The 25,392-nt window shown below is 41.2% G+C and overlaps 1 protein-coding gene across 6 annotated transcripts in view; it reads right to left on the reverse strand.

Moving 5' to 3' along the window:
• Window positions 1-25,392, reverse strand: part of MICAL2 (microtubule associated monooxygenase, calponin and LIM domain containing 2) — a 116,435-nt gene that overhangs the window by 86,195 nt on the left and 4,848 nt on the right. For all 6 annotated transcript variants that reach the window (XR_012056175.1, XM_072929485.1, XM_072929484.1 and 3 more), the window contains exon 2: window positions 7,719-8,076. Coding sequence is in view for 5 of the 6 variants with exons in the window: in XM_072929485.1 (XP_072785586.1) it covers window positions 7,719-7,982 (264 nt within the window). In the remaining variant the exon portion in view is untranslated. The remainder of the gene's footprint in view (window positions 1-7,718; window positions 8,077-25,392) is intronic.

Here is a 25,392-nt window from a genome sequence, read left to right on the forward strand (position 1 = left end):
GCTGTTTGTAGAAACAAATTATTTAAGTGCAGACTTGTTAGGGAATGTGGAAATGTCAAGAACTGTCTGACAAAAATAATCCCCCTTTAATCAGTGTAGCAGAAAAAATAAAGCAAAATAAACTGATTTCAAGGGCATTAAAAGGGAATTTCTACTTTTTCTTTTCAACAGATACCAGCTAAACTTTTTTTTCACCATGAATGCCATCAATATTATGGCTTTTTAGAGAGAAGCCATAGAAGCAAATAGAAATTTTCTCGATTGCTTATGAAAATAATCTTCTACTAATATATTTTACATTTTCTCTTCTTACACAGCATCTTAGAACTGTGGTATTTTGCATTCTAAGAAAAGAGTATTCAAAGCTATCTGCACCGAGGCCTTAACAGCAGATAATGCAGAATTTTGTTTGTCAGCAGAAAGAGAGAAACCACATCCCCAAAACCCTGCTCTCAGGGCAGACATGGGAACCTCAGGAAGGACCTCAGCTACAGGAGACAGGAAATTGCCTTATTGTCTGAAATCTGGGGTTTAGCAGCCAAGTGTTTAATCACTTCTTGGTAGCAAAAGTTATGTATTTCCTCACTTATCAGTACACAAACATTACCAGAGCAAAGCTGGAAGCACAGCTAATAACAAACCCCTAATGACCACATTTGGCACCAACCCCCTAACAACCACAAGGGTCTCTTGGAAGGCAGGAGAAAGACCTGACCAGGCAAAGCATCCTGCCCTGGAGCTCCCCTTGCCCCCCACAGCAGCCTTCCTGGTGGATGGACACAGCCCAGCTGCTTCAAAGAACCAAACCCCAAAGCCCTACAGAGCCAGGGCCATGGGAACACACCCTGGTGGAAACTTTTGTTTCATTCACAACTAATTAAGCCACTTGCGGTGACAATAGTGGTGGTTTGTGTGAAAGTAACTGTGTGTCACTCCCTGTGGGAATCTTCATAAAATGTCTAGGAAATCAGGTCAGGGTGGGACAGTTCCCTTCTCTCGATTACTTGCAAAGCCATTAAGTGAGGGACAGAGAAACAGCAGGGTTCTGTTAAAATACAGATGTAAAGCTACTGTTACCTTCCAAGCCAAAAAATTTAAATTCCACATGCCTAAAAAGTCTTATCTAGCCTGATTGCTCTGTTTTGGCCAGGCTTTACTGCTTTTCATGACTGATAAAGCTGAAAAAAACTGTGTTTGTGGAAGTGTCTCCAGGATAATGAAAATAAAGTGATTTCATTACCAAATCACATGCCAAACATTTGCTTCTGCTGATGTAATTTGGCCCAATCTCAGTTTAAAACACATCACAAAGAGTCAAATACTTTGTTTCAATTTCAAAGAACCGTCTGCTGTGTGTCCTGTCATCACCCCAGCTTCTCCCTATCCCCTCTCTAAAAATCCTTAGAGAAATTAATGCAAATGCAGCGTTCAACAGCTGTGATTTCACTATATGTTCATAGGTGATTTATTACTTCTCCATGCATCTCAAGTAAACCTTCCTTGCCACTCATCCTCATTAGTCCCATATTTTTTATAGCTTTGAAATAGAAGTTGCTTATTAAAATCCTTAAAAATAAATCTACAGTGGAAATCCGGTGCAAAGCTTTAGAATCCCTGTCCTAAAAGGCAAAAGCAAAGAAGCACCAATATCAAGAGAAACAGCTTGTCTTTCAAGTATACCAAACACACATAGGTGCCACTTAAAATGTCAGTAGAACATGTGGCCTTGAGTATTCCCCAAAACCTCGACAGCTTCTGGATTCTACTATCCAAGCACTGTTTGTTTGTTTGCTTAAAGGAAAAAAAAGCACAAACACACAAAGCAGCTGAATGCCTCTTTGTAAAAAGCCACAACCTTTCATTCACTCAGCTTCCTAACTTGGCAGTCATCTTCTGGCTGACTAGTTCAAGTTTTGTGGACTTCACAGGAATGCTTTTTTATTAAAATAAGCAAGCTAGCAACACTATCTAACATATCTGCAACAAGTTTTGTGTGTTCCTTATAAACCCTGATTATCAGGTTTGGAAATCTCCCTATTCCAATAAGTATTTTGAAGAATTTGTAAATCCAGCAAAAGGGATTGGTATTTACTCTTTATAAGAGTAAAGAGGTTAAAGTTTTCATTATAATATGGATATTTTTTCCACTGGAGCATAACTGCCTTTGCCTTCTTTCATCTTACAGTTCAGTTACTCAATTAAAAACCAAACGTTTGCCTTGAGGGATGCAATCAGTCAGGTCAGTCGAACACTCAAACTCACTAGCTTCTGTACTAGTATGTACAGCACTGGAGAAGCCTGGCTGAAAATCCCTGTTGCCTCTGAAGGATCGAGAAATGCCAGCACTTAGGGAGGAAATTTGGCCACTTTACCTGCAGGTCCATACATGCTGGATGATTTGCTTAATTAATCGACAAGTATCTGCTTGGCACCACAGAGGAAGGTGGGAAGAGGAAGACATGTGGAACCCTGTGGGAATCCGGGGCATCCCTCTGGCTGCCCTGGCAGGTCTGGGACCCTGGCAGGGGTCAGGAACCCCCCTGGACAGAGCCCCCAGAGACACTGTCTGTGATCTCTGTCCATGGAAAAGAGTTTTCAATCTTACAGGATTAATTACAAGCTCTGAGTGTTTGATATGAGTAATAATTAAGTGTGGCACGGGTGCAAAAGTAAAATTTTAGGATTCTAGATAAGGGTTCCAAAGGGGACAAGATGGAGGAAATTGGGTGTGTCTTGTCCTTTTTCTCCTTCTTCATGTCCTCCATGTTTCACTGCAGTGTTGGCATTTTTCTGTTGGTTCAGGCTGGGGACACACTGTCCAACGTAGGTGACAGATATTGGCACGTTATTGTAAATCCAGCACAGGTAGTTTGTGGTATTTAATGTTTGTAACATCCCACTGAGGGCAGAGCCCCACACGCTGCCCTGCAGGACAGAGCTGCGGCAGGGCAGCAGAACATGTTAGAGATAAACAGAATAAACAACCTTGAAACCAGCACAGACCAATTATGGCTTCTGCTTTGGCAGCGGGGCTGACAGACAGAGACTTTCCACAATCTGGGAATCATCAATACCACAGATTCCAACAGAACCCAACCTGCCTGATTTACCACAAGGGGCAGGGTTGCAGAATGGGATGTTTGTAAATAAGTGAGGACTGGAAGGAAGGCACTTTGTACCTTCAACAAGCAGAGAGACCTGGCATCCTCTGCTCATCCTGCCCGTCACCCTATGGCTACGGAACACAGCAGCACCCAGTGACAGCAGGAGCTCCTTTCCCTTTCTCAGCTCTGTGGAAAGGACAGCACCAGCGAAGTAGGTTTGTTAACTCCCCAGACATTCATTTGGCAGTCTTTAGAAAATGAGACAATGTGAAAAGGAGTGGAAGGGGTTTACAGATAAAGGCCATCCCCCATTTTATTGCTCATGGGTACACCAGTGTGGTTAGAACAGGGAGACACATCTCAGGTTCAGCCAGAAAACCTCCAAGCCCAGTTCTGACCCAGCTCCCCTGAAACCACAGGCTCTCTGTACTGCTGTGCTGGATAAAGCATCACCATGGAGCCCTCTCTGCACCAGGGACACTGGTGCCCCCCAGTCCCAGCCAGACTGACAGCACAGGACAGTACCAAAAGAGCCACTCCATCCCTATGCAAGTCCTGGAAACATGCCCAAAAACAATTTTAGAGTCATTCTCTTGCAATAAGTCCCAACAGGAGGTTTTGGAAGGAAACCTCATCTATTGTAAAACAAGATTTGAAGGGCTGAGTGCAGGAAGGAGTAGAAGAGAGGCATCTGAGAACCACATTTAGTGGTGAACACAGTGGTACTGGGTTAACCAGCTGGACTCAATCTTAGAGACCTTTTCCAACCTAAATATGATAGACTTCAAAATAATTGAATTTGTTTTTTAGGATTTTATACGATTCCATATACACATATACCTACAAATGCACATATGTATGGTTTTAAGTGCACAGCTTTCAAAACTTCTCAGCTTAATTTTATTTATCCTTGCTTTATGCTAATATTGTTCAGCCTCAAAACAGCAGCTCAGGCTGTACAAGTCTCCCACCCAGGAACTGTGCCCAAGGTGGGGTCCAAAATACAGACAATGCCCAGAAGACCAAAGCTGTGCCCAGGAATTTGTCCCTCCTCCACTGGGAAGTTTTGTACCAAAACTGGAACATCCAGAGAGAAATGCCAGTCTACCAAAAGCAGCTGATAATTACACGGTAGCACTTTAAGCAAAGTTTTCTTAGTTCTCAAGTGTAAGCATGTATTTTGCAAAAACAGCATGCACCTTTGAAGGGGAAGGCAACACCACATTTGCATGCTTCAGAGAACCAACACCCCCTCTCAGAGTAAGCCTGGGATGTTTCCATGGGCAGAAATCTCTGCTCCCCTGAAGCATGGGAGACCCTGAATTTCAGGTGCACAGCGTGAGCCAGGTGCTACCCCCTGATACATATTCATACCTATCTCAAACATCAGTGGGAACCTCATTTATATGTGCATGCACATATTCATATGATTTACACAGGTAAACAAAGTAAATGTAAATCAAGTGCAAGTAATGAACTTGCTCCATACATAGAGGCAACATTCACAGATATCTTAAAAAAGCTAATGAATATACTAACACTAGCTGTTACAGATATTCATTTATAACATCATTGCATGATGTTTTGCATGTTTAAAAATTTAGACTGATTTTAAACTGGTAACATAGGCAACATGCATTAAACCTTTAATGTTCTTCAATTGTCCAGCTTCATTCCCCAAAGAAACAAATAATCACTTCAGAGTCCAACTATGCTCCTCTGCATTAATTAGTATAAGATGAAAACCAGAGAAAAATTTTGTCAGCATAAAAAGTTGTGCTTTTTCTGCACAGATTTGCAAAAAGCACAGTGTGGTATCTACAGTTTTGCCTGGTTAGTACAGACTTGTGTTTCTCTCTAATGTTGGTGAACTAGGCAGGTGCCAGCTCCAGAAACAAATTTTGAACAGGATTCAATCCCAACTTAGAAGACCAAGACTGAAGGAAGTTTGTTTTGTGAAGATTTAACACTGATACAGGCAGACTCCTACAGTTTCAGAAAGTTAATTTTTGCCCCAGTTCTGTGCATATCTTTCTACAGCACTCTAGTGTTACTTTGGGTTGGGTTGGTTTTGGTTTTTTGGGGTTTTTTTTTCCTATAAAGAATTTAGGGAAAATAATGCCCCCAATAAAACAACTCTGAAATAGCAGTGGGTTTGAAGTTCTTGAAAATTGCTCAACCAGTTTTGAGCAATTCATCCAGCTTAAAATTGTATCATTGTACAAACTTTGAAAGCCATATTTGGCAGTGTTCTTCAAGAACAGTTAAGACACAGGATTATTGTTATTTAGCTGGAGTGGAACGTTCTGTATGTATAAAACTTGTGTATATTGCAATGAGTAACTTAAGTGTGGCTGAAGAGTTTAGAAGCATGAAAATCAAGTACAGCGTTCAGCTCTTAAATACCATGTGAAGAAAAAAAAAACCCAACAGTTTCGGGATGAGGCAGCAGATTTTCATTTTGTTAAAAAAAACCCCAAAACCAACAACAAATAAAACAAACAAACAAAAATAAAACACCAATATGAGTCATGTAGAACCCAACTGAGTCTTCTTTATCTTCTCCAAAGATTGGGAAGATTGCAAAACTGTATCTAAGAACTGGGAGCTGCAGGCTCAGCTACAGCATTCAAGGCCAGAACCTCATTTAAAGCCTTGAAGTAATTTGTTTTCTTTTTTTAACTATGCCTACTAGCAACCTTGGCTCTGTTTACAGAGCTTCAACTGCAAAAATCCACTTAGCTCATTGCTGAAGTTGTGATCCTGCTTTAACAAGTAGGGTTTTTACCTGGGGCAGACCTGCCCAAGCAGTCCCCACGGAGGCGAGCACTGGGCACGGCTGCCAGGATGCAGCTGTGAACTCCTGCTCCACCACTGCAAGCAGCACTGGCACAGCACACAATCAGAAAGAAAGCTAAAATCACCATTTGGACTGGAGGTAAAGGGTGCTGGGCATGACCTCTCTGCACTGGCTGGGCTGCCAGCATTTCTGAGAACCCCTTATCGGTGAGTGGGGTCAGGGTCCACACTCCTCTCCCAGCACAGCAGCTCCCCTGCTGCAGGGACAGGCACAGATAGGCTCCACAGCAGCCTGTGATTCACACCCCAGGAATGTTTGGTAGATATCCCCACCGAGCCCCGCTGACTGTGGCTGCTGCTCTCATTCCCAGCAATATGAAGATTCATGTTTCTCTCGTTAAATCAGCGATGACACACTGAAGCGCAGGTCTGGGCATGGGCCAGGTTCATGATGAACATCTCCAAGTATTTCACAGAATATCTATACCCACACTCTACATGCAGACATTCTACAGCCATTTGCAAGTTGGCTGTACGTGCATCATAGAAACGTCCATCAATTTCTGCAAATACTTACACCATGCCACTAAAAATAAATCTTTAATCTCAAGGGGCAATAATACCATACTTTCAACACTGTGGAAGGTGTTGATTAGCTTCCTCCTTGGCAACATTGTAAAGCATTGCACAGCCTATGTATTTTATGTACCAACCCACTTCTATGAGTCTTCTCACAAAATAAAAATTAATCACTTTTCTTAGGAAGTTTACAGAACAAAGCCTTGGCTTTGTAATGTCACCATTTGAGAGAAGACTTAGTTTCTACATTTCACATGGGTCTTAAAACTGCTTTTTTGTATTGCAAACACTTCCTCAAACTTACCACCATGGAAATTTGGACCTGGTATGTGTATGGTGAGGTGCATATGGAATATTTCCTATAATTTGTTAATCATCAGACATTTTCTCATTCCTTCCCTTTCCTGTTTTCATCACAAAGATGCTCCATGACATATGTTCAAAGACTTTTCCAAAGAACAAAAAGGGAGAAGGAAGCACAGGTCAAAAAGGGAAATGAAGGGAAAAAGGAGAGGAGAAAAATGGAGCCTGCCAGGAACACAGTGCAAATAGCTGCATGACACTCCTTTACTAAATAAAACTATATTAAGGACCCTTATGGCCTTAAAATACATTAATAATCATTGGGAGCTTATGAAAAGTGAATAAAATCAGAGGACTCTCTATGTACTAAAGGGAACTTGGTGTTCTTCTCACTCATGCTTTTGAGAAGTTTCAGTCAATGATGCAAACCAGAAGAAAGAGGCTTTCAACACTGTCTACTGAGTCCATGAAAGAACACTGCAGTAAGAGTTTTAATTAAAAAGCCCTCCACATTTTGGTGTCTAGTTATACCCCAGTATGCCCCTCTTCTCTGTTCTACCTCTCTACAGTCAAGTAGCTTCTTAAAAGTTACCCTTCTTGGGGCAACATTTAGCCATCACTTCCCAGTAAATGAATGAATTGCTCTCAGGACAAAGATAGTAGAAATATTCTGTGATAGCCAGATGAAACAACTGGCAGGAACTAGAGTATCTTATACAGTTTTAAGGCTCACTCATATATTGTGAGTTTCCACAGAACTTTCAGAAGAAAAACACCTTAAAACCTGTCCAAATCAGTTGATAACCAGTTTCAGCATATTAAAGGAAGGGCTACTGAACAGACACACTGTATGTGATGGTAGAAACCTTGCTTCTGCAGAAAACAAGTTTAAAAATTCCCAAGGTATGAAATGCAAAACTGAATTCCACTTACCTTAGTGTTCATACAAGACTTTCCACGTTTATACTCTTTGTGACTTGCTCTCTTGTCAAGCTTGTTCCACAAAGCTTTGGCCTTCCATGTGGTCACTCTCGATTTCAGTTTGGTATAAAAGTTTCTATTGTCCAAAGGATCTAATTCAAGTTGGCGAGTGAGAATATTGAAGGCCTGAATGGTGCCTTTGCATGTTGATGCTTGTACAAAGTTTTCAAATATCTGGCCAGCTTGATTGTATTTTTCATCATCATTTTCCCCCATGTTCTGAGAGCAGAGCTTGAGAATGATTAAGCTGGAGCTCTTGTGCTGGGGTACAGGTGATCAACAATAGCAAGTACTTCTACACATGTTATTCCTAGAAAAGACAAACACAGGTCATATAAAAGCAGGTTCTGCATGATAAAATAAAATCCACAAACTGCACTTGCAATACGAACATAAAGCCCCAGCATACAGTGACTAGACAAGCAGGCACAAAAAGTTTGTAGTGATACCCAAGTGTTACAAACAAACATAACATTTGTGCTGTGATGTCTTGTACTCACAAACACTGTTATAAAAACGCTGCTAACTCAAGCCTACTGCTACAAGAAGAACAAACTATACTGAGAGCTTGAGAATTTTAATTTTTTTTATAATTTTTTTTTTTTTTGTTCAGTCCTAGATAACTGATGAGCAAACCCCAAAAGTCCAGATTTTTCCTCCAAGCGGAATTTACGTAACAGGAAGTGACATTTTGGTCTTAAGAATTAATGGAAACCTGCAGCCAAAAGTCAACACGGTTTAATGGATATTTTTATGCTGTTGCACAAGTTAGGGCCAAGGGTGCAGCTCACCCAGAGCAATTTAGAATTGGCACAATCACTTGCCACAAACAAATACACAAAACAGGCTAAGCAGAAACATCATCACAAGTTACACCAGAACTAAAGAAACCAGAAAACAAGTAATCACAAAGAGTCCCCCTTTTCCTAACACTCTTGCCAAAATGAGAAAGGCTTTAGTGCATAGAAAGGAATTTTATCTCCACGTCTCCACATGTTCAATGCTGAAGTTATGTGTTTGGAGTCTTACCTTGTCATGTGCTGATGATATCAAGTAATGATGTTTGGCCTGCTAAGCCTCATTGGCTCTTCCTAGTAACATGATTACTGTCAAACTGTGCCTGATATTCCAGATAAATACCCTCACATTCTGCAAGAGCAATGCTATTCTAAATTAACACAAGTTTCAAAGAACTAAAATACTTTAATTGCGGCACTCCCTTATCCTTTAACCTTGTTCCTCATCTCTAATGGGGAGCATCTTAGAGTCAGCCAAGGTCCACAGAAAGTATCCAAGTGGCTTTCACATTTTCCAAGAATATTGTTACAGGTTATGTATAAACTTGTCCTCAGAAGAAGGTTTACCTGGATTCAAGCTCAGAAACTTAAGTCATGTATCCTTTTTCTTGCTATTAAAGAATTATCTGCCAGTCCAAGAAACCAAAAACTAAATCAATGCTTGCCTAACTTCCCACATAATTAGTTATTTTACTTGGAATGTCATTTGTTGGCTGATAGCTTCAGAATAAATTGTTAGAAAGGCCTTTGAAGTCATGTGTCTCAGTTTAACACTGTTCACAAACTATTCGTTCTCTGCTTGCATTTCCTTCAAAGAAGAAAAAAGAAAACATAACCAGCATATTTAAGTAAAGAAGAGACCCACCGTGTCTATCTTACCATCCTCTAATACAGAAAAATATTATGCAACTTATTAAAGAGATCCCAGAGGGAGATATAAGGAAGCATTTGGAATACTCAGATTCCCTGTCTGTGCTCAAAATAAATAACCTTTGTATTCACATCATCAGTCTGTTGTGGGTTTGCGGGTAAAATAAATTGGCAATGTTGAGAGTTTGTACATTTTCTTAGACCAAATGTCATGATTAAATGTTTGGTGCCAAGAACAAGTCAGGAAATTCTTGTTTTCCCCTCTGAATACTTCATTTATAGTACACTTCATGCCCTCTTCTTCAGAGCTTTGTGAGGTAAAAGCACAAATGTTTTACATGCCCCACCTTTCAGAAGATCTAATTTTTCAAGCAGCAGAGTGCCACGAACTCCCATTGACTCAGAAGGAGTTCAGGGCATGGTGCACTTTCCCAGGTTGGAGCACTCAATGATTAATGAGCAAAGTCCCCAAGAACTGCGTGCCAGCCTGGCTTTGCCAACACACTGCAGGTGCGGCATTCCCCTCACTGCTTCTGGCTTTGGGAATGAAGAGCTACACAACGGGTTTAGGTCGGTCCAAAAAGGATCAACAGATCCAGAAATTCCATAGAAAAGGCAGGGAACAACCGTGCAACACAATGCAAGATGCTACAATGAGGCTTGAATAGCTTGGCATGCATGCACCTCAGGATTTGAAGCCCACTAAAAATAATACTTAAAATCAAGGCTAAACGCTTACTTTACTCAGGCAACTTTTATACTTGCCTGAGGTATTTCTATAACAGAAAAGCGTTCATTTTCCTTTTCCCTCAAAATAATTACGAGCAGCGTCAGTGAAATGCCCCACTGTGGACACGTCAGCTGAGGGAGGGAGTGGCAGCCAGACACGCTCTCCTTTGTCACCAGAAATCCACATTCTGCTGCCTCACTCACACCTACCAGAGACTTTGCTGACACCACAGCTATGAAACACTGCTTCCTCTCCACTGTTTAATTAGCTCACCCCAAGATGGTTGTGTTCACAGAACACAAATATCTTTAAAAGTTAACTCTTGGCGTGACTGATAAGCGAATGTGATCTCAAGCTCTAACTCAGCAGCTTTTCCTGCTTACAGAGACTGGAGTTTTATGGCCTCAGCTGTTGCCATCCAGCAGGGAAGTGGGGGAAGAGCAGAGCTAAGAGAGGAGAGCAGTATCTGAACCAACCAAAGAAGAAAAACAAGCATGAGGCAGTGCTGGTAACAGCAGGGACAAGGCAGGACCCTCTGCAGGCAAAGGGAAGGGACAAAAACATTTTTAGCATGGAGGGGAAGTAGGTGTCACACACACAAAAATATGGCCTAGCCTTCCTCTGCCTTTCCACTGGGGAGAACAGGCAGGACACCTTCTCCACCCATAAAACCTCCCTTCTCCAATACCACAAAGCTGAGACTGAGACTATTTTTTCTGGGCACAAAATCTTCTCTTCAGGAACTTCCAACACACTCCCTTCTTGCCCATTACTGAAAAACTGAGGAGTGGCATCTCAGTAGACATTTGCTCACTAGTGAAGCATTTCTCTTTGCTGTGTCAGAGGTCATATTCTCCAAAAATGTAACATTTTGTGGTCAAAAAAGCAGGATGAGACAGGAGACTCTGGTTACTAAGGTTTCTGGATTGCTGGAAACACCACTTATTTTCTCCTTTTTTTTTTTTTTTTTTGGCACGAACACTGTGTTGACAGATGACAGAGCTGAAGATGGTGCTCTAAGTATATGCAGATGATGGAAAAGCATGCATTTCTTTCTGAGAAGTCACTGATATTTCACTGAGGTATTGTATATAACTCACTAGAAGCAATGCAATAAGGATAAGAAGTTCAACAGGGTCATTCTTGCCTATAATTAAAGCTTCCTGTTCTGTAACTGTTTCAAAGACTTAAGAGGTAATGCATTAACTGCTCACCTGAAGTAGAAAAATTAACAGTATTTGGCAAAGTACTTGAGTTCTGAGAGTATTATCATTTATCCTTTTGCTTCCTTCATCATATAGATCACTCTAGGGATGAAACAGAGCCAAAAATCTCATCAAGGTGAGTATTGATGCTGAAACTGCAAACTATCCTTTTTAAAGTGACTTTTAAACTTCCTCTAGTAGCATAATCCAACAATAAAAATGCATTTTATTTTAAACCTCGCTGAAGTGTTACAAAGCCCAATAAAAATTTGGGTCAGTGAAAGACAAAGAACGAGAGAGCAGGAAATAGCCTGGACAAACAGTCCTTTTAAGTCAGAACTGAAGCATCTGTGGGTTAGACCCAAGAATTGCCATTTTAGGTCCCCTGCATGATGCATTAAGCACACACAGCTTGGCCTTCCACACAGCTTCCCATGGCATTGCAGGAGTCTCTGGAGGACACAAAGTACACTGGGAGGTAGAAGGGTTCCATTTCAATGGCCCCTCCACTGCCAGAAGTTATCCCTGCCTCCTTTCTGCCTCCAGCCAGGGCCAACAGGAATGTCAGATAAGGAAAGCTGAGAGGTGCTTGCTCATGCCTGGTGCCTGCTCAATAAGAAAGTGAAGATCTTGTTACAACTAAAAGGAAAGCAGTGCAAAAGAGGCAGAGAGAAAGCAGAAGTTAAAGCAATGGCACATGCACAGATGTATCCATAGGAAAGCTAATGTCTCCAGTCTTGGCTGATATTTCCTGTCAGCAAAACAAGCTCTGCTACTGCAGACAATCTTGAGAATACTGGAAAAAGCAGCTCCACTGTCAGGGCAATTCCACTAAGTATCTCTAGTCAGATGGATGTATGGAGCTGGTTCTCATCTGCACATGGAATCTCTCAGCAGCAAGCTGAGCAAGCAGTAAAGTTGACATATATGAGTCATTACAGGAAAATAACATAACTTTTTGACAGCAGCACCATACAAATTGCTTGTCAGCAAGGTCACGAGGTACTACCTGCAAAAATTATCACCCTCTTTTGGCTTATTTGTCCCACTGGAATGAGAACAACCCTAATCTAATTCAAAATTGAAGCACTTAAGTTCTTTTTTAGTCCCTTAATGCTCTGCTTCTAATACTTAAGAACATGTTCCTTGAAGAAAACAGAAAAGGATTCAATTCCTAGCATTTCAATACCACTAATCCTGATTCCACTTTCAATGCAACCCTAATTCTGCCATGTCTACCAAGAATAAATTCTTTTATTAAGACTCCAGTTTGGCATGCAGGATACATTTATTGTTGGCTTAAGGTTAGAAACAACAACAGAAACAAAAGACTGCAGCAATTACAGCAGTCATCTACTCCAGCTCTTCCTCACCATCAGGTAAAAGTACAATATTTCTGCTGCTTTCCCTGACTGAACAGTCTAAGAGGTCAATACTATCACAAAAAGTGAAGTTTGCAAGTGAAATTGGCCATGTTACAAGACTTCCTGAGTTTTTTAGCTTAGTTTCTACTGTGATGTACTTTGTTTTTGTGGAGACCATTCTAAATGTAAATATTTCTATCTGGAGGAAACACAGCTATTTGGTGGTTTGGTTTCTTTGCATGTTGTCCTAAAAATGACATAAAAGGAAAAAAGAATTCTCTGTAATTCTGGTAACAAGTGAAGCTCTCATTTGTTTTGCTTATAAAACTAGTTAAAAGCATGTTGGCCTGAAATACTAGTTTTGTGCTGGCAACAGACAACCCATTTCTTGAAATGCATAGTCCTACCAGAAACATCAGTGAAGGGAAGCTGCCTCTGAACAAAGTCTCACAAACTTCTCTGTAAACAGCCAGATTACTCTTCTGTACTTTTATAAAAAGCTGACTTCCACAGAACTCCTGCAAAATAACTTTTCAGGCCAAGTATGGAATTCAAAACAGCTCCTACTGAGACACTGTGTGCCTGTGAACTTACAAGGTTACCATGCATGCTATCAGCTTGTTTGGCAGTGGTTATATGAGACATTTCAAACACAGGCCTTCCAACAAGTGCTGCTGTGCCCGTTTAACCTGCTGCAGCTGGAAGCATCCACAATAAAACACAGCTGGAAACATGTGCACAACTACACTATTGTAAATGCAGGCGAACCCAATGGGAAGAAATGGCAATGTCTGAATCAATTCAGAAGGCTGAATGATTTCTTTATTATAACTATGCTAAAATACATCAATATGCTATATAAAAGGAGAATACTAAAACTATATACTACTTTCTCTGACTCTATCTCTAACACAACTGGTGACCCTCTCAGAGTTTAAGCCCCAGGTGGGTTGGATTGGCCATCAGCTCAAACAATCCTCACCTGAATCCAATCAAGCACTCACCCCAGGTAAACAATTCTCCAAACACATTCCACATGGGAAAAACAAGGAGCAGAAATAGAAATTGTTTTCTCTTTCTTCTCTCTGTGCTCCTCTGTGAAAATCCTGAGAGGGAGAGAAATGTGCTTGCCACAGTACACTAAGGCTTGGCACTGGATATTTTAGATAGGTTCACAGAAAACCGGCAGCCATGGGGATCACATCGTTCTACTGCCTGCACAAGAAGTCCTGTGCTGTAAGCATCACTAAAATCCCCAGATGCTCATTTTGCAATGCACAGGCACAGGTTTTTCAAATGAACAACAATACATCATTTTGTATGCAGCTTATACTCAAACTACTCATCTACTTATCAGTAATACCATCATTTCTGAAGAATGAGTTCTAAAACAAATGAATTTTCTTTTTAATTTTTATTTTAAAGTAACGTTGTTGTAGCTACACCAGTGGAAATTATAATTCTAAACCTTCAAGTCCGATGGTTTTAAGGAGAAATGTCTCTAGCTCAATTCTTATTCTGTGCAGGTTACAGTAAGTACTTAAAAAATATTTTTTACAGGCCTGCTAAAAGCTCTGCTACTAAGTTTCCATGTAGTCTGCATCTTCAAAGGTAACTGTACATGATTATACCACAGTCATTTGGGGTTAATGTTATGCATAAACAAGATATTAAAACCTGACTCTAGTTTAGACTGGTTATGAGGAAGAACATTTTTCAGCTCTGCTGTAGTAGATGAGAAACACAATATAAACAACAGTAGAAAGTTTATGCTGATGTTTTCCTAGGTTAGGATCACAAGAACAAGGGAAGACAGTATACCAGAAGGGTAACATTAGCCTACAAGAAAGCATATTTCTTAGGAAATAGCACCTGCTATTTAAACTAGAAAGATTTTATGGATGTAGTCTCAGTGAAAACAATTTAAAGGACAATCTTTAAGCTCTTTGAAACTCCTGCCTTTCTTTTCCTATAGTGACACTTATAATTTCAAGCTCACAAGCTGGAACAGCATAGATAGTAATCACAGAATAGGCAGTGCTGGTTGTCCTTTGATCAGCACAAGATTTTCTACTTTCAATAGGATGTTTGGAGCACTGAGCCAGACTAACTTGGAGAGCAAGTAATACCCTATTTTCCATTCCCCAAATCACAGCAGCAGGGAGATGGCAGGGCCAGACACAGTGAGAAGGGATGGATGACACAAGAGGATGATGGAGAGGGAACTCTGGCACCACTCCTGCCCAGCTGCCAGTGAGAACTTCAATACCCCACTTCTCTTACAGCCCTGTGTCCTCCTCTCTGTTCCTCACCCTCAGGGCACATGCAAAATTTTGATGGCACAACTTTGACCATGAAGAAGACAAATAAAAGCATACCCTGTAGATGACAGAGCCCTGTCAGCAAAATCCCTGGTATATATGAAGTTATGCCATCAAAACTGAGCCACATTCAGCAGTGGTTCCTCTAGTATAGCTTTCCCTTTGTATGCATGGGGACATAATTACAGAGGTAAATACATCATAAAAGAAAACAAACACATGAAGCAGTAAAAAGCAGACTCTCTTAGTCAGCAATCACAGAAATGATGCTGGTTTATAGCACTTTGAGAATAGGAGTAATGCAGAAGGATGGGGCAGCAAGATAGGCCATGAACTGACACAGCAATGTGGGACTGCCAGTGCCGCTGGCAGTGTCCAGGAGGGGCCACCTCATTGTCCCCAGCAGGGAGCAAGGGACAAAGAGTGCCACCAGTCTTGAATCCTTGAAGCCACATGCTGCCCAGATACAGCCTGTCCCCTCACTGTGATCTCCCCAAACCCAGAAAGCAAAAAAGAGCAGAAATGCTGCTTCTCTGAGAGCTGCCCAAAAGGATCTGCTGGAGACACCAGAAAGTGCCCTCGGAGAACACTGGATGCCAAAACAAGACTGTCTTTTGTTTCTTCTCACAATTTCTGTGAGAAAGGAAATTAATATTTATTCAGGTTTTTTTTTTTTAAGCAAAAGTATGAACTTGGCTGTGCTGAAGCAAACACTCCAGGTTATGTCTTGTGGGGGAAAAAGAACAGCACCAGCATTAGTTTTAATAGATTTGTGCCAAAAGCTCTCAGGAGTGTTTCAGATCATCTTTCCAAGCATGGATCTGTAGATCTCTGCTCTCCAGTATGTGTCCTTCTGGTTACTGGGGCTGTGGCAATTACCCAAGAGGAATAAACAGCCAGCACTGGGGCTGCAACACCCCGAGGGTTCCAGTCCACAATAATTCATTTAGCAAAGCTGCCCTCATCTGTAGACATCAGACTTCCAGATCAGTGGCAAGGATTAATCCATTGAAAACACAGACTTGCTTTGCCAATAAAGAAATGAAACATTCTGGGCAGTATTTCATATGCATACACACACATTTTTAGGAATCAACACATTCCATTACTGTAATTTTTTTTTTCAACGCAAGGTAGCACACAGTTCTTCCTGTGTTTTACTGAGGCATTAATGTTATCACACTGAAATCCATGGAAACCACAAAGTTAAAGAATCAAAGAAGCCCAAAAGCAGTTCTGAGTTGTAAATGATAGGTTCCTTGGGTGCAGCAATGCCAATTCACCACCAAAAAACAGCCATTGAATGGCAGTGGAGAACTGAGAAGCTGTACCCAGACAAGTCAGCCAGAGAGTGATGGGAAACCAGAAGATTAGGTTAAGCACTGAACTCTGATCCAAGGAGCATTTACATAAAAAGACAAAGAAAGAAAGCTACTGTGTTAGTTTTGTATCTGTTTTATGTTTTTTGTCCTTGTAAACTGGACACACAGTTACCGGAAGAGATTGGAAAGACAGTTTCTGAAAGTAGAAACAGTATTTTTGGAAGAAAATGTGCAGGACAAATGCTACCCTCCCTTTGCCCAGACTTCCCAAAAAATGAAGAAAAACAAAGTATAAAAAAAAAACCCAAATAAAGATGCCAAGAGAGTTACAAAAACATAATCCATTTCTGCTGCAGAAAAATCCTCACTGTCAAGCTATAGAATACATCCTGAAATATTAGTTTTGGGTTATCCACCAGAAAAAAAAAAAAAAAAAAAGACCCATGGGAGCAGTATGCTAGGCAACAGGAGGGATGACAAATGCATCGCTGTTTTCACAAGGCAAGCTGAGATATAGTCAGGATTAAATTATGGTTCATCTTGTCCAGCACAGCAAAGTTCACTAGAAACTGTGAAATACCACTTCTTAATCGTAATTGTTCATCACACAGCCTAAGGTTTTTCTCTACGTAAGTCCTATCAACAGTATTGAAGGTCAGAACTGGTTGCACCTTCTCTATTGAAGTTTTTATGCAACAATGGCCATTTGCTTACAGTCATCTCCCAAACTGAGTGACCTATGCTGTAATATGTAGATGTTATCACCATGCTCTTCATTAGTCATCCATTCACTTGGAAAACTTACTTTACCATGTACCTGTATTTCACTGCATGTAAGTGGGCAGACACCCGACACTGTAGGAAAAAAGCACTTTTAAAGTGCCAAGGCAAAGGACAATGTTGATTTTTTCTTCTAACTGGTTACTTTTCTCAATGTCATCTAGTCCTAACATTCCTTTTACTCTACAGAAGAGTCAGAATCTCTCAGTGAAAGCATCCATCTGTGGCCAGCATCAACACACATACCTGAAAGGCAACGTGAATGGGGCATTTAAAGAGTTGAGCCTGTGTAAGTACAAAAACATCACAGGTATGTTGCACAGACCCAGGAAGTTTTAAGGCAGTGCTGCTGCTTCATTCCCATATATTGACGGGAATGAGGTTACGTGGAGCAGCCACAGCTGACTGGGAATCCTGAAATGCTGCCAGGTGTGACTGCATGGTGCTTACTTGAGCGTGGTGTTTTCAGGGCAGAGGAGATACGAGGCATCACATTTCTTCCTACAGCTACAGGAAGACAGAGCTAAAGCTGCTTTGGCGCCCCAACTCTCAAACAGCCTGTAATTTTCAGAAAGGGAAGGTATTAACTGGTTTGGGGTTCACAGAGTGCCTGGTACCCAAGGTGCTGATTAGAACTGGCTTTGTTAGAGAAAACAATAATTTAGGAAGGCAAGTGGTTTGCAGAAAACATCTTGGGTCAAGTTGGTTTTGCTTTAGCTGAGCCCGCACCGCTGATCCCCTGGGCATCACGTTCATTCCTCACTGCGCCTGCTCTGCCAAGAGCAGGGGCTGGGGTATGGGAACAGTCAGAAGATTGGAAGTTTTTATCCAGCTGCTGATCAGGAAACCCAGAATGCATTCATTCTATGTACCTACACAAAGCAGACCAACTGAAGACACTGAAGATGTGTTTCATTGTTACAGTTCCTTAATATATAGTTCAAACAGCTTTAGTATTCCCCAATTTATAGAGACCAAGAAGGAGAACAGAGAACTGACCTTCAGAAAAAGGGTGGAGAGAAAAATGTTTAAATCTAAAGTATTCACAAAAGAAATACTGTTTAGTTCTCCAATTTACAAATACGATTTTTTAAAAAAACATTTTGTTACTGAGCCCAAGACCTTATGTTGGCTTGGACTTCATTCTGTTTCTATATTAGTACAGATTTCTCCCTCTCTTCTGCATGCAGGTAAACAGTATTGCTTTCATTTCACTGAAATGTGTAACCAGATCTCTATCTACGCTCTGGTTATCAAGGTTTAGTTTACTAGGAGTAAGGAGTTGGCTAATGCCATAATACTCTATTTACCAGTGTGATTAAATACAACAACAACACAACCAGTGTCCCAAAAACCATATGCACAGAAAAGCCTTTGTTGCAGCATCTTTCAAAAGCAGGATATCCTTGGAGCTCACTATATGGGCTCTGAGGTCATAAACACATGAAAACACCACAGAAACTTAGCTTTTCTACCCAGACAGGGATTTTTAAAATATATTTTATCCCCACCTAATAATTGCTTGGAACTGCTACTTGGATTACCAAAGAGAACAAGCCAGTGATACACTGCATAAAAAAGTTTGGGACAGTAGGCACACCAGGTCCAAAAGGATACAATTTACATGCTGCATCAAGGGGAAAAAAGAAAATAAAGTCACACAAAAACTAAATCTCAGGTGAAGATTAAAGGATATTTATAGCAGCTCCGGAAAGCAAAAATTTCAAGAAACAATGCTTTCTTTTGTGTGCAAGTTATACATGCTACTTAAAAGACAACAGTCACACCAGTAACCAGAGTAAAAAAAAAAAAAAAGCTAATATGCCAGGCAATGCATTTCTAAATCAGAAAACCTTATGAAAGGAAGTCTGGAAATGACTGCAATAGTCACTGAGTCATCCATTTCCTTAAGGTACAACATGAGAGGCTTTACCCCTGCCCTCATTCCTGCCAGCACAGAGCACTCTGAAGCACATGAAGTTCAAATCCTCCAGCACCTCCTGTGTGCAGCACAGACTATCAGTCCTCACGTTCCTACCAAAGCCAGACTGAGCACAACTTCTTCACTGATGCCATCAACTTCAGGCAATTCCTTTCAAATGGAGCCTTCCACAGGAGAAACTTTTACTGTATTTAATTTGATGGTTTATCTCTCCTCCAGGATCAGAATTCTGCCTCCCTCCACCACACACAGCAGGAGTTCTTCCACCTCTGCCCTTCCATGACCACCAGTCCTGCCAGAGAACACAACCAGTGCCCTGCCTGCTGAAGCAACACAAGATAACACAGAGAAAAACCTCAAAAGTCTAGGTAGTGAAGGGTTTGCTTACCAGATGCCCTAATGCATAAGACAACAACATCCAGAATAGTTTATTCCTAGCTTCCTGTGATTGACAGGAGAACCTAATAGTGCTAGAATCCTGTTTTCTTCACTGGACAAAAGATGCCATAGGTTTGCATAAGAGAAGACTAAAAAAATTGCAAAGAGGTACAAGTTACAGACGGTGAGCTGGCTGCTACAACCCTCCTTATGTTGCCCATGAATATATAAACAGAGTCTAAGGGAGATTGCTAGGAAAAAAGTACAGAAGGCAACATTTCACTGGATTCCTAATAACCAGCATATCAACTAATTATAAATCAACTTTTGCAGAGCCCATTTCCCCAAGGCAGATATCTTGGCAGGCAGCGTATGGCAACACATGAACAGCTCACCTTGGTATTTTCAGGTCAGTGCAGCACCAGGCAGAGAGCACCCTTGCTTTCCAAAAACAGAAGCTGACAGCTTTGCACAGGTCCCTTTTAGCCCATCTTCTTGCTGCTGGGGCAGCTGCACTTAGGTGCTGCCTGCTTTACCTTTCCTGGCAGGGCCACTCTGGAGTTCCCCAGTCTCGTCTGGCAGCTCTGATCATCTCCAGCAGGTTAAAAGGTCAGCTGAGTAAATCTGCTCAAGGCAGAGCCCGGCAGGCAGGGGCAAGGATCACAACAAGGACGTCCAGCATAGCCACTGCTAATGTGGCTTCACCACTCCGGGTCTGCAAGCGCTGGAGCAGGAGAGGAAACACCCTGGGCACAGAAGGAAGAGTGCAGCCACCCTGACAGACTGTGTGACTGCACAGGTACAGACATTTCTGGGGTTAAATACAATAAATACAACGTCCTTGCACTCCCAGACAGAAACTCCAGATTTTAGCAACAGCTACCTACACAATTACCCGGTGGTTTTCTCCCCTTTCTTGCCTATGCCCTTATTTTTCTGTTCCCTGCAATGCGTAATTCACTGGTGCATCTCACAGCTCAAAGCAGACAATTTTACTGCTGGAAGTTTAGTCAACAGTGATAAAAACATAACCTAGAATACAGGCTTAGAGGAGAAAATAAACAGGTAAAGGCAAAGAAACTGTATGAGCAATTAAAGTACAATTTTGGTGGAAGAAAGAACCTTTGGCCCAAGTCTCTCTGCCACTCTGACATTTTCTGACAGAAGTTCACAACTAAGTGACACTGACCAAAACCTTCAAGTCACAGTATCTTGAGCGAAATTTTTAAACATGCTATACAAGCAAAAAGCTTAACTGTCTCCACCTCTCCTGAGCACTGGCAAGGTTATCATTACAGTGCCAGTGCTGTAAAACAAACCCAGTCATCTACAATTGCAGCATGGAGAGGATGGCTCTGCTGAGAACAGGGGAGGGACTGCGCCTGCCAGGGTGTGCCAAGCGAAACTTGCCAGCAGCACATGACTAAGCATCCAGCTGAAATAAAGGTAATTTCTCCTTACCTCCCTCCTCCCATGGATCAGTGAACACAGGAAAGCCAGAGCATTGCAAATGATGTTTGAGAAACCTTATGAATTAAAAAAATAAGCTCAACATATCACAAGATGCAAAGCAACCCTTCACACAGGACAGTGACTACAAATACTCTTTTTAAGATTAAACTTTATCAAGTAATAAATATCAGAAATGCGGATCCCATTGCCAAAAATAGAAAGGCAATGCGGATACACTTAACAGAGACTCTCCATGTGAATATAGATCTGTTTGGTAATTAAATAATGAATGTAAATGTTACCTTTTTTTGCTTCATTCTGATTGGGAGAGGTAATATTTACATTGACAATATTAGTTTCTAGTGATGAGGTCCAAAATAATCTATGAGTGTTCATTTTAAATTCCCCAGACCTGACAGAAAAGAGACAAGTGCTCAGTCCTCTGGATAGTCTCCCAAAGAAATCAGAATCATCATTATAATAATAATGGAATCATCAGCCAAAAGGAAGAAAAACACTGTTTGATTTTACCTCCTCCTCCAAAATTAAAAGAAACACTTATTTCAGCCCTGTGACTGGCTAAATATCCCAGCTAAATATTATACAACATACAAAACCCAAAAGAAATTTAGAAAATTTGGATTAAAAACACGAGGTGCTTCTTAGTATGTCAAAGGTTTATTTTATTTTTTTTCATTAGAGGATATAGCCATTAAAACTAAATGTAGTGATGGCTTCCATGAATTCCCAGAGGCTCTGATAAGAACCTTACAATGTCTCTTGAAATCTAGCAAGAAAGTTGGGCGAAGTTATGAACTACATTGGCTTTTAGAAGTCCCAGTAACTCTCTCGCCCACACTTTCAGAAACTTTTGCATGTGGGTTGGCCTACTGGCTGGATAACAACTGATTAGGGAGAGAGGCAAGGAAAAACCTGCCATCCTTTGCTACTTCAGTAGAGCAAATAAAATTGAAAACTAGTGGCTCACATTCTTTGTTCACTAGAACTATTAAAAAACAAAAACAACCAAACATCTGCTATATCTGCATTAATATTTACCTCTAAACTGAATCTTGTGTGCAAATGTAAATCTGCTATACTATCTATGTCATTCTTGGATTTATCTTGGAAATTAATGAACTAAGAGAGACACTCAGATAATTACATAGCTGGTTTTAGGAAGCCAATGGTTGGAATCCTCTTTTGGGCTTGAGATTTCAAACAAGCCAAACTGCATCACAAACATGTACCGTATCAAGTGCTGGGTCAGAATCCACAAAACTTTACAACAAAAGGCAGAAGTTCCATATTGACACTGCTTTGTAGAACCACCTGACTATCCTAAAGAATGCATACAGGTGCTGCCTTAGAAAAAGTTGAGTCAAGAAACTCTGTCAAACACAACATTAAGTTATTAATGTATTTTACTGAGTGTCAGGCAGAACCTTGGACTAACCTCTGTAAGGGAAGAGTATTCTGAACACACAAAAATATCTCACACCTTTCTCTGAAACAGCCATATAGTTCTTTTTGGTCTCTATTAATGCCTAATAAACAAAATAACTGGGAGACATGATTTGCTTCCATAACTGAGTTTGAAGATGCTTCTACACACGAGTTACTAGTACCATCAATCATTACATCAAGTAGCAGCTGAAGAAGCAGCTATAGGTGTGGTGGTCTGTATCTAAATGCATAAATAGGGCCTTAAGATGTCAAACTTCTGCAGTTGTCATGAAATGTCATGAAATGACAACTAAGTGCATGCATTCAGCAATCCTGGAGCCCTCTGTGTGAATGTATTCAGCAAACAATCACAACTCTTTCCTCAGTCAAAAAGAAAACAGAGAGAGAGAAAATAGCACTGCCCTTTGCATTTTTGCATAGGTAAGCGTGAGATAAAAACCTCATGACCCTCCTTTCCCACATAAATACACAGAGGTGAACGCTCTACTGTGACCACTCATTCCCAGGTGGGAAGGAAACCGAGAGAAACCCTTTTCTCCGAGTGAGGGTCCAGCACCCAGCTCTGCCAAGCTCCCAGCACCTGACACTGCTCCTGGTGCCTGCTGCACCACATCTCTCACATCTCCCACATAGCCACATCTCCCTCCCAGGGCTGCCAGCCCCAGGACACCCTAACTCTGCTCTGAAGTACAAACCTGCCCTGCCCATGGTCATCACCCTGCTGAGCCCCCTCCTGGGGAGAACCACTGCTCCCAGAGGAAAAACGCTGTTCTCCTCTGTCCTATCTTTAACCTGAAAATTGATAGGTGAAGTAGTTAATCAGAATTAATCCACAGGGGATACTAAAGGCAGTCTTTTCCTCACAATGTGCACAAAGCTGGCCTGGTGCACATTAACCTATTTTCCTGTCTGCTTATCTAAGCATTCCAGCTACAAATGAGATGTGGCAGAGCTGGGGCACTCCGTGGTTGTGCCCTGCATTGCCCATCACCCCTGTAGCTCAGATACCTACTGCCAGATATATCCCAGGTAGCCAGGACAAGTCCCAGCACATCAGTAAATATTTGCACATTGTCTCCAATTCCCTTTGCCACACAGGGTTATTTCTACACACCGTGGCACTCTGCAACAGGGCAGCATCCCACAGTGCTATGTGCCAGCAGTGCAGGCAACAAATTCAAACCAATCCCCGCTCCTTGACACTTTCATGAGGAAGCAGGTCACAACAGAGTAATATCCACTGAAAAATGTGTGCTGTTCACTTCCAGAAAATAAAGTTAACCCTTCTTCCCTCTCACACACAGCCCCCCAACAGCACAACAGAAAGGTGGTTTCTTTCATGTGAACAGGTTCACTGCGACGTATTTAGCTCTTTACACAAGCTTTACTCTTCCTAATGCATTTTTGGGACACCTACGGTTGACTTGGTGCAACGGCAGAGTTCCTGAGAGTAAGTACAGAAAGAGGTATTTGATCACATTCACCAACTCAGTTTTTGAATGCACCAATAGTTCATATCTGTGGAGCTTGTGTCCAAGCCTTAACCATGTGCATGTTTCTGACACTCAGCCAACCACATTAATGTTCTGAATGCAAATATTGCACACAGGGGTGTCAGCTGTTACTTTTAAAAATCCAGATAGAAATGGGAGGAACCTACACTCTGCATTCACACTCCAAAATCCTAAAAATGGCTCCAAACTTCAATATTGTTCTGTCCCTATAGCCATGTCATTACTGAAACAATTTTCTGAACTGACAGAAACAGTTGGCTGCATAGGTGGCAACCATAGGAATTTGTAGCACTCAGTTGAAGGGGAAAATCAAATACCCAGCAGAAGGCCAGAAGATCAGATCTGAATGAGAACTCATCCACATAAATTATACAAGCCCAAATATCACATTCCATCAGAAGTTCTTTGAGTTCACCTGGGATAGAAATGAGACCTGGAGAAGTAAGCTCTTATGTCAGGATGCTCACTCTTTTACTGCCTCTGAAAGGAGAAAAGCAGTGGCAATTCAAGTGCACAAGCAGATCCTGTGTCTGACCCACAGCTGGGGTGAATGGTGACATGGGGGTGATTAGCACTGACTGCATATTTACCACCACGAAGTCATGCCCAACACAAGCCCGTTTTTTCTTCTAATCAGCTCAGTTTGCTATTTTAAATTATTCCCCAGATCAGCATGAGGTGCCATAAGACAATCAGTAAAAAAACAGCCTGATTACAAGCATGTACAACAGGTGAACCTGTATGAAAGGAGGTCAAACTATAATTAAACAGAAACCAAAAAGTACCCAGTATCTTGTAAAGTTCTTGTTTAACCAGAGGGTTTCCTCGGCTAGAAAGGGTGTCAGCAGAGAACACTGCATTCCGTTCTGAATTCCTCCCTTTGCTTTTAGCAACTGCTTTCAGAGCCTGCATTTGTTTCTGTAAATCCTTCTGTGCTGCTCCCTGCGTGCCTGAGTTTAGAGGGCAAGGGTATTGCACATCCCTGACACCACTAACAGATGGGGCTCACCTCAGCCAATAACACAGATTATGGTCTTTGCAATACACTCTTATCTGATTACACACAAAAAAGAATTCCACTATCTGCCAAACACGAGCCTTCTCAAAGAGAGGGGAAAATTTGTCTTCTGCTCCACCTTCTGCTTTGCTGTTTATAAAACTGTTTTGGTTTTTTTTTGTTTGGTTTTTTTTTTTTTTTTCTTTCCTGGATTCCATCATACATGATTTGCACATCATAGGTTAGGAAAAAAATCTTGGAAGATTTAAAAGCCTTCCAGTTAGCTATGTGAATCACTTATCCAGGTATGAAAACGACAAAATATGTTACCAGAATCAGGCATTTTAATGTCCTTAGTCTTCTAAAAGTAACACAATATAACAAAAATATCATAGTTCCAGTGTCTCACTACCCCCACAGCAAAGAATTTCTTCCTGATAATCTAATCCTGCCCTCTTTCAGTGTAAAGCCATTACCTCTCATCCTA

Source organism: Taeniopygia guttata, chromosome 5 (assembly GCF_048771995.1).
Source record: "Taeniopygia guttata chromosome 5, bTaeGut7.mat, whole genome shotgun sequence".
In the NCBI taxonomy this organism is placed as follows: domain Eukaryota; kingdom Metazoa; phylum Chordata; class Aves; order Passeriformes; family Estrildidae; genus Taeniopygia; species Taeniopygia guttata.